This window comes from Solea senegalensis, linkage group LG18 (assembly GCF_019176455.1).
Source record: "Solea senegalensis isolate Sse05_10M linkage group LG18, IFAPA_SoseM_1, whole genome shotgun sequence".
Taxonomy (NCBI): Eukaryota; Metazoa; Chordata; class Actinopteri; order Pleuronectiformes; family Soleidae; genus Solea; species Solea senegalensis.
The window spans coordinates 16,622,453-16,638,901 of NC_058041.1; the positions used below are offsets into that span (position 1 = coordinate 16,622,453).

At 40.2% G+C, this 16,449-nt stretch overlaps 1 protein-coding gene across 1 annotated transcript; it reads left to right on the forward strand.

Annotated features, from left to right (window-relative positions):
- The first annotated feature begins 6,766 nt into the window (after positions 1-6,766).
- Positions 6,767-11,382, forward strand: LOC122759716 (heparan sulfate glucosamine 3-O-sulfotransferase 2-like). Its single transcript, XM_044014752.1, has 2 exons — positions 6,767-7,773; positions 10,572-11,382. The coding sequence occupies exons 1-2, from the start codon at positions 7,256-7,258 to the stop codon at positions 11,188-11,190; spliced, it is 1,137 nt and encodes a 378-aa protein (XP_043870687.1). The 5' UTR covers positions 6,767-7,255; the 3' UTR covers positions 11,191-11,382.
- Positions 11,383-16,449: the final 5,067 nt, after the last annotated feature.

The following is a 16,449-nucleotide window of genomic DNA, read 5'->3' on the forward strand; positions in this document are numbered from 1 at the left end:
GCAACTGCCTCCATCTCCTTGGAGACAAGAACTGACATCATTTCCTGTCTGTGAGAACTCACTTTTGGCTGGTACACAGTGTGTGTGTGTGTGTGTGTGTGTGTGTGTGTGCGAGGGAATGTGTGTGGATCTGTTTATTTGTGTGTTGGCGTGTGCCCATGTTCATATGCAGATGTGAGCCTGCAGAATGTGCACTGATGCAGATACGGAGGTATTCTGGTGTTTCGCTCAGGGTGCGTTCAAGAACGTCCACAGACAGTGGACGCTTTCACGGCAGAGCAACCGTGGTAAAACGACGTTGCTTGGCAATGATTTCAAAATGAATCGTTTTGAAATCATCAGTTAATATGGTTTAACCATAATATAAGAGATCAGAGTTTCAGGTTTTAAATGACGCCGTGAAATCGCCACACACAAACAAAAAGCCACCGTGTAATGTTGGTATGTTTTTATACGTTTGCTCTCTCACTGCCAAGACTCTGTCTGTGCCTTCAAGTCTGTTTGTGAGCTTTCTATTAATGAGCATCCACAAGCAGCATGTCTTACTGCAGATAAAAACATCACCTTAAACTGCCACCTGGTGAGTAAAACAGTGAAGTGCAACCAGAAATTCATCTTCTATCAACTTCTACCTCACATTAGTTTGAAAAAGAAAACCACCATAGTTACATTGCTCATTCTCTATGTTTGAGGTAAATTCAACTCATTTGTCATTTATTTAAAAAAAAAAAGAAAAAGAAAAAAAGAAAGAGGTAAATTAGTATCTTTCACATCTTTTTTCAGTGGTGGTTGTCTTTGAAACAGGGGAAGCCAATTTCAGGCCCAGTTATTTATACACAATTCTTACACAAATTCTGCCACTGTACAACTAGAACAGGAAATGCGATAATTACAAACAACAACAACCAGCTATTTATCTACAAATGTCCCTTGTAAAATCCACACAAGACTGAGTCACTGAGGCAGAAAAGGATGTTTTTCATGACAGCAGTGTATGTTTCTGCAACGCTGTCAATCCAAAAGTGGTTCCGCCTTTCAGACAGTTCCCCAAATCCTCACCCACTGATTTCATGGTCGCTGAGTGAACTCTGGTCGGTATTCTGCAATATCACTGTAATCTATTTACAGTGTATTTTTTGGCTTTAGTAGCCTACCTGTGGCATCTACCTGTTGCGTCCCGGCTCACTGTCCTCGCCCAGTTTTTGCCCGCGAGATATTTCCGTCCACTGGGATAAAATGAGGACCAAAAGACTGATGTCATAAATAATCCCCTCTCAAATTACTTTGCATCCCTCTTGGACAATTTTGGACTACAACAGTTTATTGATTTAAATCTAAAGGACACATGTTGGACTTCATCTGATGTTCTGCAGCTGATTTTCCCGTATCCGTCCACAAGCTTCATCAGTCTCACAGTATCTAAAACTAAACTGTCTCAGGTTATTTCATTTCATAACATCAAGGACATTAACAGTACTGCTCTGACCGCCGGCATATCTAACCTCCCCAGCATCAACTACTCATCCACTCCTGATGAACTCCTCTCCCATTGAAATACTATCTACTATCCACCACATCCACTCCATCCCACCTCCCTCTCTGACTGTCTGCAGAAAATCAGATCCTGGTTTTCCATCAACTTCGTTAAACTTAACAGTGATAAAACTGAACTTCTCCTTATTGACACCAACTTCACCCTCTCAAAAATCAGCAACTTCTCCATCCTCATTGACAAGCCCTCAGTTTTCCCCTCCTCCCAGGTCAAGAGTCTGAGTATCATCCTCGACAGCACTCTACCATTCAAACCACACAACAAATACTTCTTACTACTATTATTATTATAATCATGCAGAAGCCCAGCATCTGCTCACTGCTCCATTGACTCCGAGAGAAGCTGAGCTTCTGTGGAAGTGACGTTTTTGCTGCATTCGTCCAATCACCGTCAATCTCACCACAGTGGGAAAAAAACCTTTTCTGTGCCATCCCATAGAGAACAATTAAACTGAGCTTCAAGTGGTTTACATGCGGAGGCTGCAACGGGAATACAAAAATCACATAAGACGAGACGTCTGATTCTGAACGACCTAGTGACACTAGTATAATCCCGTTCTAGCGCACGATAAGTATCGCAATGTAAATACAACACAGTATTCTGTATATTTGATGACAATCTTAGAGGAAGCTGAGCTTCCCTTGCTGTCTAAAAGCCCTGGTATACTCGCGCGTCAGGGTCCTGTAGTATCTGACTTCACCATCGGATGGCGGTACAAGTCTGGATGCAGGGAATAAAGACGCATTCCTACCAAAGAAGAAGAGAATGACGTTTCATCTCCCTCAGACATGCCTGGTTCGAGCGGCTCACAGCTGACAGATCCGTCGGGCAGGGGAGTAGGGGTGTCAGCCAGTTTGAGGGTCGCCCGGTCAAGGCTGGGGTGACTATCCTTGTTTTTCTCCTTGGTGGGCGGGGCTTCATACTCCACCTACTGATGGGGTGCAGAAATTCAGTTTGCACATGCACAGTGTATCCTGCTTCTGCAGGTGACAATGGGTTTCATTTCCTTTGCCCTGATCTTCTGTCTGGATTTGAGAATAACAAACATTTAATTCTTACACCTCAGTAGAACAATTATAATTTCATTTAAAATGAAAATCAATACATAGCGTTCACTGTCAATCAACAAAAAAGAAAAAAATATTAAAATCATTTTTAATCAGTTAATTTCCTGGCCTTTCCTTGGTTCTCAACCTGTGATACCACAGCGGCTTGTTATTGTTAAGCTCTAAGTATTTGGTCAAGTTTTTGTGGTTTTTGTCGATTAGCGCAAAGTCACCTCATGTGTTTCGCCAAAGCCTCTGTCTGTTAAGGAGGAAAACACTCACTGCCCAAGAAACTTGTCGGAAAAAGACTTCAGGTTTTCACTCACCACCTCAAGTAAGAAGAAGCCACCCTGCTCCACATCTGGTTTCCCTTCTCGTGGGTCAATATCTCGTGGAGGAGTTCATTCTTCCTCCTGTGGACGATAAAGTGGTAGAAAATGGATGGATGGACTTTACACAAGAATCTGCAACCAGGAATCACTGTGGATGTTGCCTTCATTTTCCCTTGGAGTATAGTGCATGATGGTAATATTTCCAGCAGAGGTCAGTGTTGCCACATAACTGAGAACTGAGGGTTCTGGGACTGTAAAAACAATCAAAAAGCAAAGTACAACGAGTTCCATCGGTCCCTGCCAACTTTCACTGTTTTCAATGCATTCCTTCTGATTTAACCTGCCAGCCATGTTTTTCATATTCTACACAGACTTTAGTACAGTTCAAGCAAATCAACACATTCTAAACTATTCTGATGCTACAGTTTTAATATCACATTTAATTCATTCTGACTCCCCTGGGCCTCACCAACATGGTGTTAACCTGTTACTATTCATAATGACAAAATCAAGCAAGTAGTCTAATACAGAGAGTAATGACAGGTAACTGGATAACAAATAAAGACCATATCAAGAGGAGGACACAGAATTTGTTTCCTCCTCCACTTTCGATCTTTTGGGCCGAACAAACAAATTGTTGTTGTAGTGTTTGTCCACTTCTCTAAAATCAAAACTGTTTTATCACTTAAAAGCTGTTCAAAGATTGTAGGTCATCCCTCTATGAATCAGCGCACCACAGTAACATGTTAAGATACTCATACTCAAAATATATATACTATATATATATATATATATATATATATATATATATATATATATATATATATATATATATATACATATATATATATACATTTGGATTACCACAGCACAACCTGGTAAATCACATATATTCAATAAATGAACAAAGATAACATTATATACAAAAAAACACAATGGGCCCAAAACACTGAAAATAATAAACAAAACCCGGGGAATTTGATTCCCTCTCTATAGTGTGAGCTATGTGCGGGGATGTGCAAAGGAGCAATTAAGTGCAAATCTGTCCTGCTACTCAAACAGATTCAGTGTAGTTCATGGTCCTTCCAAAGAATTTCTGATTTCTCTGATATCAGCTGTCATCACAGTGGATCCTGGTGGGGTGGCTCTCCATCTTTGGACCGGATTGGCGTTGAATCATACATCATTCTTTGTGATTTTTACCATTTGCTGTTGTTTTAGCTGCTTCTATGTTCTGTAAGGTGTCTTTGAGTATTTAGAAAAGTAATAATAAAATAAAAATTTAATTCTTATTATTATTATTATTATTATTATTAGGGCAGTCCGTGGCCAAGTGGAAAGGGAACTTGTTCTTCTTATTATTATTATTACTATTATTATTATTGTTGTTGTTGTTGTTGTTGTTGTTGTTGTTGTTGTTATTATTATTATTATTATTATTATTATTATTAATATTGCAGTCCGTGGGCAAGTGGAAACGGAACTTGACTTGTAACCAAAGGGTCACCGGTTCAAATCCATGTGGCAGCCCACTATTATTATAATAGCACAGTCAGAGTAACATTAAAAGATCTTCATTCAACTTTCTTATCTTTTCTTAATGCATACTAACACATTTCATTAATCGAATTTCACAATATACACCAAAAATCACAACTTTTAACAACTCATTGTTGAAGATCAATTCTTACTTAAGTCAATAAGAAACAGGGCTCTCTCAAAACAACAGTCACATGACGTCATGGAGAAACTACAGAAAATAAAACCCTTTTTTAAAAGTGCATTCATTGCACAGTAAACACAATTATGCTTGGTACACACACACACACACACACACACATACACTTTAAATCATACATATTATACCCGGCTAACTGTGGTAGCTATTAGCATATCATCATTGTGAGTTTAGTTTAATATTTTCTCATTCAAAACCGAATTAACTCACCAAGAAAAGTCTCAATAAATCCAGAAAAGTGCTCCAACAGAACAACGTTCGTTTAACAGATGCTCCTAAAGTAATTAATCCACGTTTCCCGGAGTTTATTTTCTCTTTTTTTCTCTCTCTCTGATCTTCCTACCTGTCTTGCAGCGAACACAAGGGGGCGGAGCCCAAACTCTGTTTACTTCACTGACTATCGGAAATACCAGTTTCCTGCTCTGATTTCAATCAGCAGCAGATTGATTCCACTCATTTACTCTTAATAATAAACATACTTTTCTACAGAACTTAACAACAAACATATCTAGAACTTTCTGAATACACAGACACCCTCAGTAACTCTCTAGGGTTACATTAAGGACTTGTGTTTGTTCACACTGCATTTATGATATAATACTGTACATCAATTAGTAATAATAATAATTGCAGTAATAATTGTGTCTCTGCTGTTGTACAAAGAGGTGTGAAGTAGTGAATCTCTGGCATGTGATGCGTCGTCCATATAATGCGAGCGTGTGCTTGCTTCTAAATGTTCTCCAATAATCCCTGACATCATCTTTATGTGTATCAGTCTAGAACCTCTAATGCCTCTGTAATAAAACTAAAGGTAAACTAAAGGTAAACTGATTCCACTGATCAGTGTCCCTGAGACAGGTCCTGCAAAAACAACTCACACACTCCTGAGATGCAATTTGAGCATTTCATCATTGAGCCCTATTGCCAAGCTTTGCAGATTTCACCCCAAGGTTTGATTTACCCGCCTTCTTCCTGAGGAAAAATCTCATTCACCAGACAAATTGCTGAGCAGACCCCTCCAACCGGTGCCTATAAATCATTCTTTAATCAGAGGCCTGTGAGATTGGGCACAGACACCAGCGGGAGCAAACACTGTAAGACTTTCAACTCCACCCGTGCCGTGGATCTGTGAGTTTTCTCCTCCTGTGTCTGCTCCCCGGGCTTGTCTGCATTTGTATCAGTCATCAAAGAAACTAAGAGAGATGAGGCACCCTGCACACTCGGCTGACACCGACACCCAAACACTTCCCCTGCTAACAGGAGACTGATCTCCTGGTTTTGAGGCTGCAGTAGGATTTTCTCCTGCTATGTCTCTGAAGGCGCGCAGTGTGTTGCTGGACATGCTGTGGTTTCTAAAATGGGAAAAACACGGTGCCAATTTACCTCGGACGCCATAAGAAGTTGTGTTTCTGAATGTTTTCTGCGATTCTTTTTGGAGAATGTTCATTTGAAGGCTCGTACTTGTGATGTGTCATGTTTTGGGATGATCCGTTCATTTAGGCTCAGTGTTATCTGTACATTTGTCCTCCTGTGAGCACCTTCGCAGGCGATCACGCATGATCCCATTATTGGTAAGAATGACGTCATGAAATATTTCAAGAAATCTCTTATAATAAGCAAAAAAAACCAACATAACTTTATCAAAACTCCTCAAGTTTGGTAGGTGTATGTAGGATCAGACACAAGTTTCATTTAGAGTGGATTATGTCATGCTTATGTAAGATGGTAATAGCTATTAAAAACATTATTTTCTACTTGGAATGGCTGTATTTATTTTAGCTCAGTTGAGGTAAATGTCTGACTAACATGTGCATTCAATTTGGAAATGCGACTCGTGAGTTATTGTCTTAATTCTTCTCATTCTATTTTTGCTTCATGGAGAGAAAAAGAAAATCCCAATTATCAATGCTATTGAATCACAACACAAACTACAAACTCACACTCACAACATATCAGTAAAGATCAGTGTAACAACTAACTGAGTAAATCATCGACAATTTGATAGTGGATGAATTGGTATTATTTGTGGTTTTGAACATTTATTCATTGTACTAACAGAAGTGCATATTAACGACTGATAAATATCTTAAAGCTGCAGTAAAGGCTCGATCTATAAATGGTTGATTGTTGACTTTCATCTGCAGGTTCTAAAAATCTCTCACATGCATATTATTGTGTTTAATGTCCCTGAAAATAACATTATACCTTACAAAGTGCAATTTACCAATGTTTATCAATTACTGCAAACAGCATGGATGTTTATACTGTATCTGGATAAACTAATCAATCACCGCCTCTGGTTGTGTTCACAACTATTCAGCGACTGAGGGCAGAGAGCTGGAGATGCAACTATGTTCTGACGTCAGCGTGCACAAGTCTTCCTCTGTGGATCAGGCGCTCTGAAGATGAGAGACCGCACGGTGCGTTTCTCTGCCGCGTGAAGAGTTTCACGAGCGGACGCTCTTTTGACTGACGACGCGTCGATGGAAGTAAGTGACAAGTTTTCACATTTCTCTCTGCTGTGGAGTCTCTCAACATCCTGGAAGAGCGGATCATAAAATCAAGTGGAAAACCATGCGCTGTTCTGATGCATGGAGAGATGGCATGCGTGCTCCTCTTCACTCGACTTCTCCCCTTCTCGCACAGGCTCACGAGACCCTCCATTGTCTTGTTGTCTCTTTTTCTGTCGTATCTGTGCTACTGTGCACTCTTCCCCGTCTACACCATCATGCACAAGTCAGGTGATTTGACACCGAGCTGTCAGCGCATCCTGGTGGATGGAGCCAGACGGCGCCTCCAGAAATCCCTCACCTCCTGCGCGCTGCTGCTGGACGCGCGGCTGAGCAGCGCCAATGCGGCGAGCCTCAGAAGAGGCGACCAGCGACCTTTTTCCACTCTCAACAGCGCCAGGAACGACACGCACAGTCCCATTATCAGCGCAAGGTTTGCCAACAAAAAGTTGCCCAATGCTATCATAGTTGGTGTAAAGAAGGGAGGCACGAGAGCGGTGCTGGAGTTTATAAGAGTCCATCCGGACGTGCGCGCGGCTGGAACGGAGACGCACTTCTTTGACAGGAACTATGACAGAGGCCTGGAGTGGTACAGGTAAGAGAAGCAGGGTTAACAAACACACTATTCACCATTCATTGATTATTATTCCATTAATAACTTGTTTTATATATATATGTATGTATATATATATATATATATATATATATATATATATATATATATACATATATGTATATATATATACATACATATATATATATGTATACATATATATATATACATATATATGTATATATACACATGTATATATATGGACCAAGCAAATTAATCAATTAATCGATTGATTCAAATTAAACTTCACCATGCTGAAGTTTGCATCCAGATTCTTAAGGTAAACTTAATTGTTGTTTTTACACTTGTTATGGGTGTTAAAGTGTGTGTATGTGAAAGCCTGACTGTCTATCAGGACATGACATGACATCAATAAGAGCTTTCATTTACTTGACATGGTTAAGGTGCGCTCACAAGTTGACTTTACCTTCAGTGCAGACCTGGAGTAGAATGGGGGAACGTTTTATAATAATGTTAGAATAATGTTTCCCTACATGTGAAAAGAACCAGGGAGTTTAAAGAGTGAGACTTTCTGGATTTGTATATAACAACATCCAGATATACACATCTGAACTTTTTAAGAAGACTTCCTCTATGTTAAATTCAAATTACTGCCAAGATAGATCAATTGAAGCGGAGCTTCCACTGGTGTCCACGCGCTCTAGTGCACTTTTAATAATGAAATGTAAACACAACAGCACATGATTTGATCATGTATTTGATATTTTAGAGGAAGCCGTCTCAGAGCAATCACCTCTGGTCGTGTGTAGGCCTGCAGGGTGACGTTTTCGAGTGTGGACGCCTGTCATTATGAGAGTTATGTTAAACAATGCAGGTCGTTCACCCCCTGTGTGTGTGTGCAGGTGCACAGTGAGTGGTCAAGCGAGAGAGAGAGAGAGAGAGAGAGGTGTATTTGAGTGTGTGATTGGCACAAGAATGCAGGGAGCTGAAGCAAGAAAGCTACACCGGCAGTATTTGCTATCAACTCTTTAAAAGACTCTGTGATGAAGGAAAAGCAGCTTCAGCAAACACATTCCTAACTTTAAAAGATGAGGCATTGATTGGTTCCTAGTGCATTTCTATCCATCAGCATAAATACATTGATGTACACGTGTTTTCCTTTTATCACAGATCATTGTTTGGCATTGTATTTATTTCACGTATTCATTCAAATGATTTTGTTGTGTTTGTGCCGCGCCGAGGCCGGAACCATAGTGGAAAAAGGCCATTAGATACAAGTTTTTTTTTTTTTACATGTATATGTATATATATATATATATATATATATATATATATATATATATATATATATATATATATGTATATATATACATATGTATATATATAATTTTAATTATATTTAAAGGAACCTAATGCTTTTTTTTCTCAAACATTCAGCTAGGGCTGCAACTGAAGATTGCATTTTAATTGATTAAATGAATAAATTGCGTTTTCATCCATAAATTGCAGAAGAGTATTTAAAATATTGATCAGTGTTTCCCAAAATCAAAATGCATATTAGTGCCTAAAATCACTAAGGTTTGGAATCAAGCTTCAAACTTTCCCTCTGTGAAGGTGTGCCTTCTCCAGTCCTTTATTTCAAAGACCACAATGACCTAGTTTGAAGACCCAGTTGTAACGTAACACAGTCACTCTGCTATATGTGTTCTTTTTTTTTGCATCTCATCGTGATTTATTGCTGGTGAACCGTTCAGGGCTGATGCGCAGGAGAAGTGTCTGTAAGACAAGTCTCCAGTGACGGCGGACCGCGATGACTTTGCTTCAGCACTCCTTTTATCATTTGCATGCAGAAACTGGGTTGACAGACAAACTGGAGCATTTTGTTTAGTGAGATTTTATAGCTGCGCTATTCATCACGCATCTAATACACAGGGACATGATGTGCTAGATGGCTCAATACCATATCACAACCTTGAATATCTTTCAATACAGATATGCATCAATTTACTACTTAGCTGTTTGCAACACCATGATTAGCCATTTCAAAAGCAATGTTCTGACCGCATCAACACTCAAGGCAAGTCTTTCACATGGGCTATATAAACGGTTGTAAATGGTTATATAGCCTAGTGGTGATACGTGGGAACTGCCACGCCAAAGCACCATTCTCATGCCTAAAAGATTACACACGGTCGTCACGCACTGTACAACGTGAAGCACATTTATTTACATTTTCCTCTTCTTCACGGGAGACTGGTGGGGGTGGCGCCCCCTATGGACGGACCACCACTGCTGTTTAGTGAAATAAAGGGGTTTTGGATTGTACCCGATACGGCTTTCCTGTGATTTTGACCAGTGTCAGTCAGTACACTTAATTAATAACTAAACCCCCATCTTCTGAGGAGAGCTCAGTATTATTGTAAAACTATTATTATATAATTATTGAGTAATTTCAATACAAAAAAGTCGTTTAGAGCTTTAGTTACACTTTAAATCTTCATTAGACAGGATCGTTGGAAGAATAGTTGGTTGGTGACTTTCAGCAATGAGTTGTTTATTTTTTTTTTTCACATTATTATCACATTATTCTGTTAATGTTGACACGTTTTATTGTGTTGATTTCTTTTGACTGTTTAATCCTAACCAGCAGAGTGAAACAGTACACAGTCTTGTTCTCTCTCAGATCAATCAATAACTTCTACTATACTAAAAGTTGATAATAAAATCCATGCCTACTGTACCTTGAAATTATTATTAATGTAAATGACCAATCATTGTCTTACTGGAGCCTCCGTTCTGTGTTCTTATTTTTCATCCAGACGTTTAATGCCAAGGACTCTTGAAAGCCAAATCACAATGGAGAAGACACCAAGTTACTTTGTGACAAAAGAGACGCCGCGCCGGATCTCCGCCATGTCCCAGAACACCAAACTCATCGTGGTGGTGCGAGACCCAGTCACTCGTGCAATATCAGACTACACTCAGACTTTATCCAAAACCCCTGACTTGCCCAGTTTCCAGGAGCTGGCCTTCAGGAACCAGTGCCTGGGCATCATAGACACGTCATGGAATGCCATTCGGATCGGCCTTTACGCTCTTCACCTGGAAAACTGGCTGCGCTACTTCCCTCTGGCTCAGATCCACTTTGTGAGTGGAGAGCATCTTATCACAGACCCAGCGGGGGAGCTGGCTCGGGTGCAGGATTTCCTCGGGTTGAAGCGCATCGTCACTGACAAACACTTCTATTTCAACCGCACAAAGGGTTTCCCTTGCCTTAAGAAGCCGGAGAGGAGCGCCTCGCCCCGCTGCCTGGGCAAGTCCAAGGGCAGGACTCATGTTCAGATAGACAGGGACGCTATCGAGCAATTGCGGGACTTCTACAGACCCCACAATGTCAAGTTTTATGAAATGGTGGGTCATGATTTCAGGTGGGAGTAAAGAAAAAAATAACCTGGTACAAGACAGACGTATGAGTCAACAGAACAAAATCCGTTTGAAATGATCAGTTACCAGTCAGCAGCAGGATCACATGATTTCTCTCCCTGTCACTGCAGATTGCTGCTGACTAGATTTACTGACTTATGTATGAGCGAGCGTGTGTGTGTGTGTGTGTGTGTGCGGGTATTACTAATGTTGTGGGGACCTAAAACTGTTTACACAGTCACATTACGGGGACTTGTCTTCCTTGTGGGGACAAAAATCAATCAACAACGTAAATGACTACATTTTAAGGTGAAGATATGTTTTAAGGTTAGGTTGAGGTTAGGGTTAGGCCAGTAGTAATTGTGGTTAAGGTTAGAGTAAGTCTCCAGGAAATGAATGTAAGTCAATGCAATGTCCCCTCAAGTCATGAATGTCCAATGTGTGTGTGTGTGTGTTCTCGAGGATGGAATGAGTTTCTTTTGAAACCTGCTTCACTAATCAAGGCAGGTTTTGAAAGCAAGACCTTGGAAGACGTCAGCGAAGTCTTCAGGGAGAGAATTAAGTTGCAGCACTGTGGTATTAAATCCAAAATGTAAAGCCATATCAAAAGTGTCAGCCTCTTAAAGGTTACCAACTGTTGGTCTCATCATCTTCTTTACAGACTGCGTTATGACATGCTCTAACTTTAAACGTGAGTATTTTTTGAAAAGTGTTTAATCACCAACTTAGCCACAATGCTTTGTCCATTGTTGTCATCAAAGGAAACAGATGCGCAACAACAACAACAACAGCGTCTGTGAAATGATGGATTCTGTCCGTGCTGAAGTCTTCACACGAGCACACTAAATCTCTTCCTACTCTGTGCTTCTGTTCTAGAAACACCAAACTCAAAGTGAGCGTTGACGTCACGAGTGAACCTCCCTGAAACTGTACTAATCCTCCCTTTTGTCATCCATTGATTAAAAATGTGCTTTTCAACAGATAAGACTGTTTTGATGCTCTTCATGTTTGTCAGCCAGGTTGCCAGTGAAATCCTTTTAGGTCGGTGGCACTCCATGAGGTTCGGCGTGTTGGTTGGAGTGAGGAGGAATTTCAAATATTATGTTTCAAAGACAAGGCACCAAAGAGATTTTTGGATTTGGAATACGTGATATTTACGTCTGTCCGCTTCAGCCGCACTGATACATGATGTGCAGCAGAAGTAAAGGAAAACTGTGATGCTGGTATCATCAGCCACAGTCTGTGGTGTCAGTCACCAAGCCTGGGTAAATCAAATCCCTTTTGTTTATTAGCACCAAGTCACCACATGTATGATTTCACGGTACTTTACACTTAAACTATGTCAACTATGTCTCAGCCTCGGAAATGGATAGGGTTGGGTCATGAAGGACATAAAATCCATGCAGAATCAACGGGGATTGGAAAAAAATAGCTGTTGTACCCCCCAATCAAGAGCAGTCAAGACTTCTACCCTGCTACGTCCATGCCTATGATTCAAATATATACAGAAAGCAATAACGGCAGGTCCTCAGCTGACATCCTCCCAACTTTACCTTGTCAGTGCACATACCCTCACCACAACATTAGCACTGATTGTTGTATGATTTTCATGTTACAGCATCATGAGTCAGGCTTTGATTCACTCACTCACTCACTCACACACACATGCATCACTTTGCCCTTGTAAACAGACATGATGTCAGTGTGAGTTTGAATGACGGCTGGGGGAAGCTTTTATCTCGGACACCTTTTTGCCAGATTGTTACCAGTCGTACTTACACATGCGATCAGATGTTGATATTGCACTCGGCCCTAAACATCTTAAAAGAAGGACATATCATATAAAAGAAGGACCTTTAACCTTGGATTCTTTTTGCCAAGGATATATCACTTCATTCCCATAAATATCACATTTCCAGAACGGCCTTCTGCCTCATGCGAAACATCTCAAAAATCAGAAACATAGTTATTGCAATGTTTACTTTGATGATGTTTCACCAAACACCAACATCCTGCAGCATGAGTTCTGACAGGACGTAGAAAGAGAGACCATATCACATTCTCTACACTGTCCCCCTGTATGACAAACATCAGCATACTGTACTGTATTCAGTTGCTTGTCTCTCACTGTCCTAACACTCCTTTAACTCGTTTGACCTCCACAGCCACAGTGGCATCTCCACCACCTCTGGCGGCTCATTTCTGTGGCTTGCCGGACGCACACAGGTGAGCATTGACCCGGCTGTCACAGCAGCAGCGAGCCATTCATTGTACAGCACACATGAGTCCTAATTAGGCCCGAGGGCTGGAGAGGCACACTCCCTGAGAACAAGCAGAAGCCAGAGTCTGATTAGACTCTGCCAGTGGACGGCTCTCCAGAGACTGGTTGCAGGTCAAATCTCTATGTCTCTCTCTCTCACACACACACACATACACACACACACTCCCTCAAGAAATATGAAATAATTTGCACAATGAGCTGACCTATTTGCACTCTAGTTAATGAGCTTCTTGTTAAGCTTAATGAGTTTTCTTTTTACACTGATGTGTTGATTAATATTTCTTCTTCTTGTTGCCACATTATGTGTAAATTACTCTCCTCAAACCATCCCTCGACAGGTTGGTCTTGTGAGTGTGGATTATGTCGTTTATCGTATGAATTCAAAGATGTTTGCACACAGATTATTGTACTCCATCCCTGTGGAGCTCATCGAAATCATCGAAACTGAAAGAATCAGTTAATTTAGTGATTTACTACCCAGTCAGTGCTGAAACATGTTGTTCTTTATCTTTCACTTAGTGCACAGAGGCTTTAGAGCCTTCTTCACTTCTGAGCATTGTGATCTTGTACTAATTATTACTTAAAGCAGATTTATTTATTGATTTATTTTACTGCAGGGATGGAAACGCTATTAGAGAAAGTCTACTTTTACTATTTAAAGCAGTGTTTCCCACATTTTTCTATTTGGGAACCCACTCTTTTCCAACTTGTGATCCAAATGATCATATTTGCATAACACCTAATATCATTTTGAATGGATTAATTTGCATATGATATCTGGGTAACACTTTAGATTAGGGAACACATATTCAACATTAATTATTAGCATGAAAATTAGTGACATATCGGCTCTTTATGAGTCATTATTAAGTACTTATTAATGACTCATTCTGCATGCCTTTATTATACAACTAGGAAGTCATTAACTCAGAGTTTCACCTCAATAACCTCAGAATTATTTCTTATTTGTAGTAAGTGAGGAAGTTGTTGATCTCAATATGCTTTGCTTAGTATGGACTTTATAAGGTGGTAGTATCACAAGAATAGTTATTAATAACACACAATAACATAATGAATATGGTCTGTTCTTACATAAGAAAACACAAAACTAAGTGTTAATAGTACTCTAAATGAAGTCTGCGTTACTTAGAATATGTTCCCCATACTAAAGTGACATCTTGACCATTACTAATTCACTAGTAGTTGAACATTATTAACAATCTAATAATGTTAATAATAATCTAAAGTTGCCTCCTTTTCCTATTCTTGTGATACTACCACCTTATCAAGTCCTCACTAACACTAACTCTAACTCTTAGTTAATGGCTTACTGGTTGTATAGTAAGGCAGAATAAGGCATTAATAAGTACTTAATAATGACCCATTAAGAGCCAGTATGTTACTAATGTGCATGCTAATAAGCAACTAATTAACGTTGAATATGTGTTCCCTCATCTAAAGTGTTACCGTTAGATGATGCAGAGACGAGTGCTAACATCCTTATTTCATGCATGCTGTTTAAAACATCTACACATAAATCTTAACTCAAAGGTGGGAAAATTCAGCAAATTGTTTTGGGGGAGGACCCAAAAAATAGCCCCCCCGCAGCCCATCTGTGGGTCCTGATCCAGTGTTTTAAAACACCTTCACAGAGATAATGTAGTCAACGTGCCACAGAATCCCTGTCGGTTAATGCAGCTTCAAACTGGATTTTTAATGAGCGCAGCTGTAAGATGGAAGCACTGCTTCCAAGACGAGTTTTCTCATGCGATGTTAATATTGCAGTTGTTTTTAACAATCTTACAACAGGAATAAATGGAAGCCTACAGGAAAGTGTGTTTTCACGTGCTCTATTTAAGCTGCACTAAATGAAAATAGTGCACATTGGCACAGCCGCCCCCGGCCTTTGCTTTGTCGCTCTCAGATAGAATGAGGTTCCCTGGTATCCAAGCAAGACGGCAGCTGACACTGCAGAGGCAGAGATTCAGCTGTGTTCATCACTCAGTCCTAATGCCTCAGAATAGTTTAAGTCCTGCAGCCGACGGGATGTCCCAGCGGTCGAAATCACCAGTGGCCCGGGAAGCAAATTAAAGTAGAGTGCTGACAACTGTGGCACCGTCTCAAGTACGTAATGATGCATGTTCCACAGCTCTTTGCAGTCCAGTGTTACAAGTGAAGTCAGCGGGGATGACGCTCAATGTATGTGCGTCGGATGAGGAGGAAACAGCAAAGGGAAACCTTCCCTAAGTGTAATTTTCCATTTTCCCCAAATTCAATTGAAATGTTTGCCATATTCTTTGCCCACGTAGAAAAAAATAATGATCATTATTATTATTATTATTATTATTATCAATATAATAACCTTTGTTTGAACTCGGAAATATATTGAGGAGCGACCTCATTTACAATGTAGCCGAGACAAAACGCCAAACATTTGAAAAATACATGAGCAAATCGGAAAAATCACAAAGTAAAGTGACAAAAACAAGGAAAACTGAGCGCAGTTGGAAATAAAATAAGAATGTTCCGGGTTGCAGGTGCACAGTAAGAAAAACAGTGTTAACAGAGGGAACCTGCAGTGTGAGCTCGTCCTTTGAACGTGCATTAAAAGATATTAAAGAGGAATTGTCACCACTGTGTGGAAGAATACCCTGTGCCATATTAACATAGACTATGTGGAAGCAGCTGAGGCCATTTTCTGCATTTGCATTCAAATCTTTTCATGTGTTTCACACATCGACAGCCAGACGCTCACCTCTTTCTAACTTGAGCGGGAGATGTCAACAATTCCTGGTCACATTCTCTTTTAAGATTTTTATCTGTGATATTCCGCAAAGTCCTTGAAATTAGAAGCAGTTGTTCGGCGCCACCTCGTCGTTGTGCCAATTTGTTTCCTGTTTGTGTGGAGCAGCTAAAGTCAGGTAGTAAATTGATTAAATTGGAGGCGTCGCTCTCTCACCAGGAGATGTGTCCTAATTAGAGAGTGGTTCCTC

Excerpts from the sequence above, each read along its gene's own strand:
- LOC122759716 (XM_044014752.1), top strand. The coding sequence starts at position 7,256 with ATGCATGGAGAGATGGCATGCGTGCTCCTCTTCACTCGACTTCTCCCC. Across the intron at positions 7,774-10,571 it reads AGAGGCCTGGAGTGGTACAG|ACGTTTAATGCCAAGGACTC; the intron begins GTAAGAGAAGCA and ends TTTTTCATCCAG.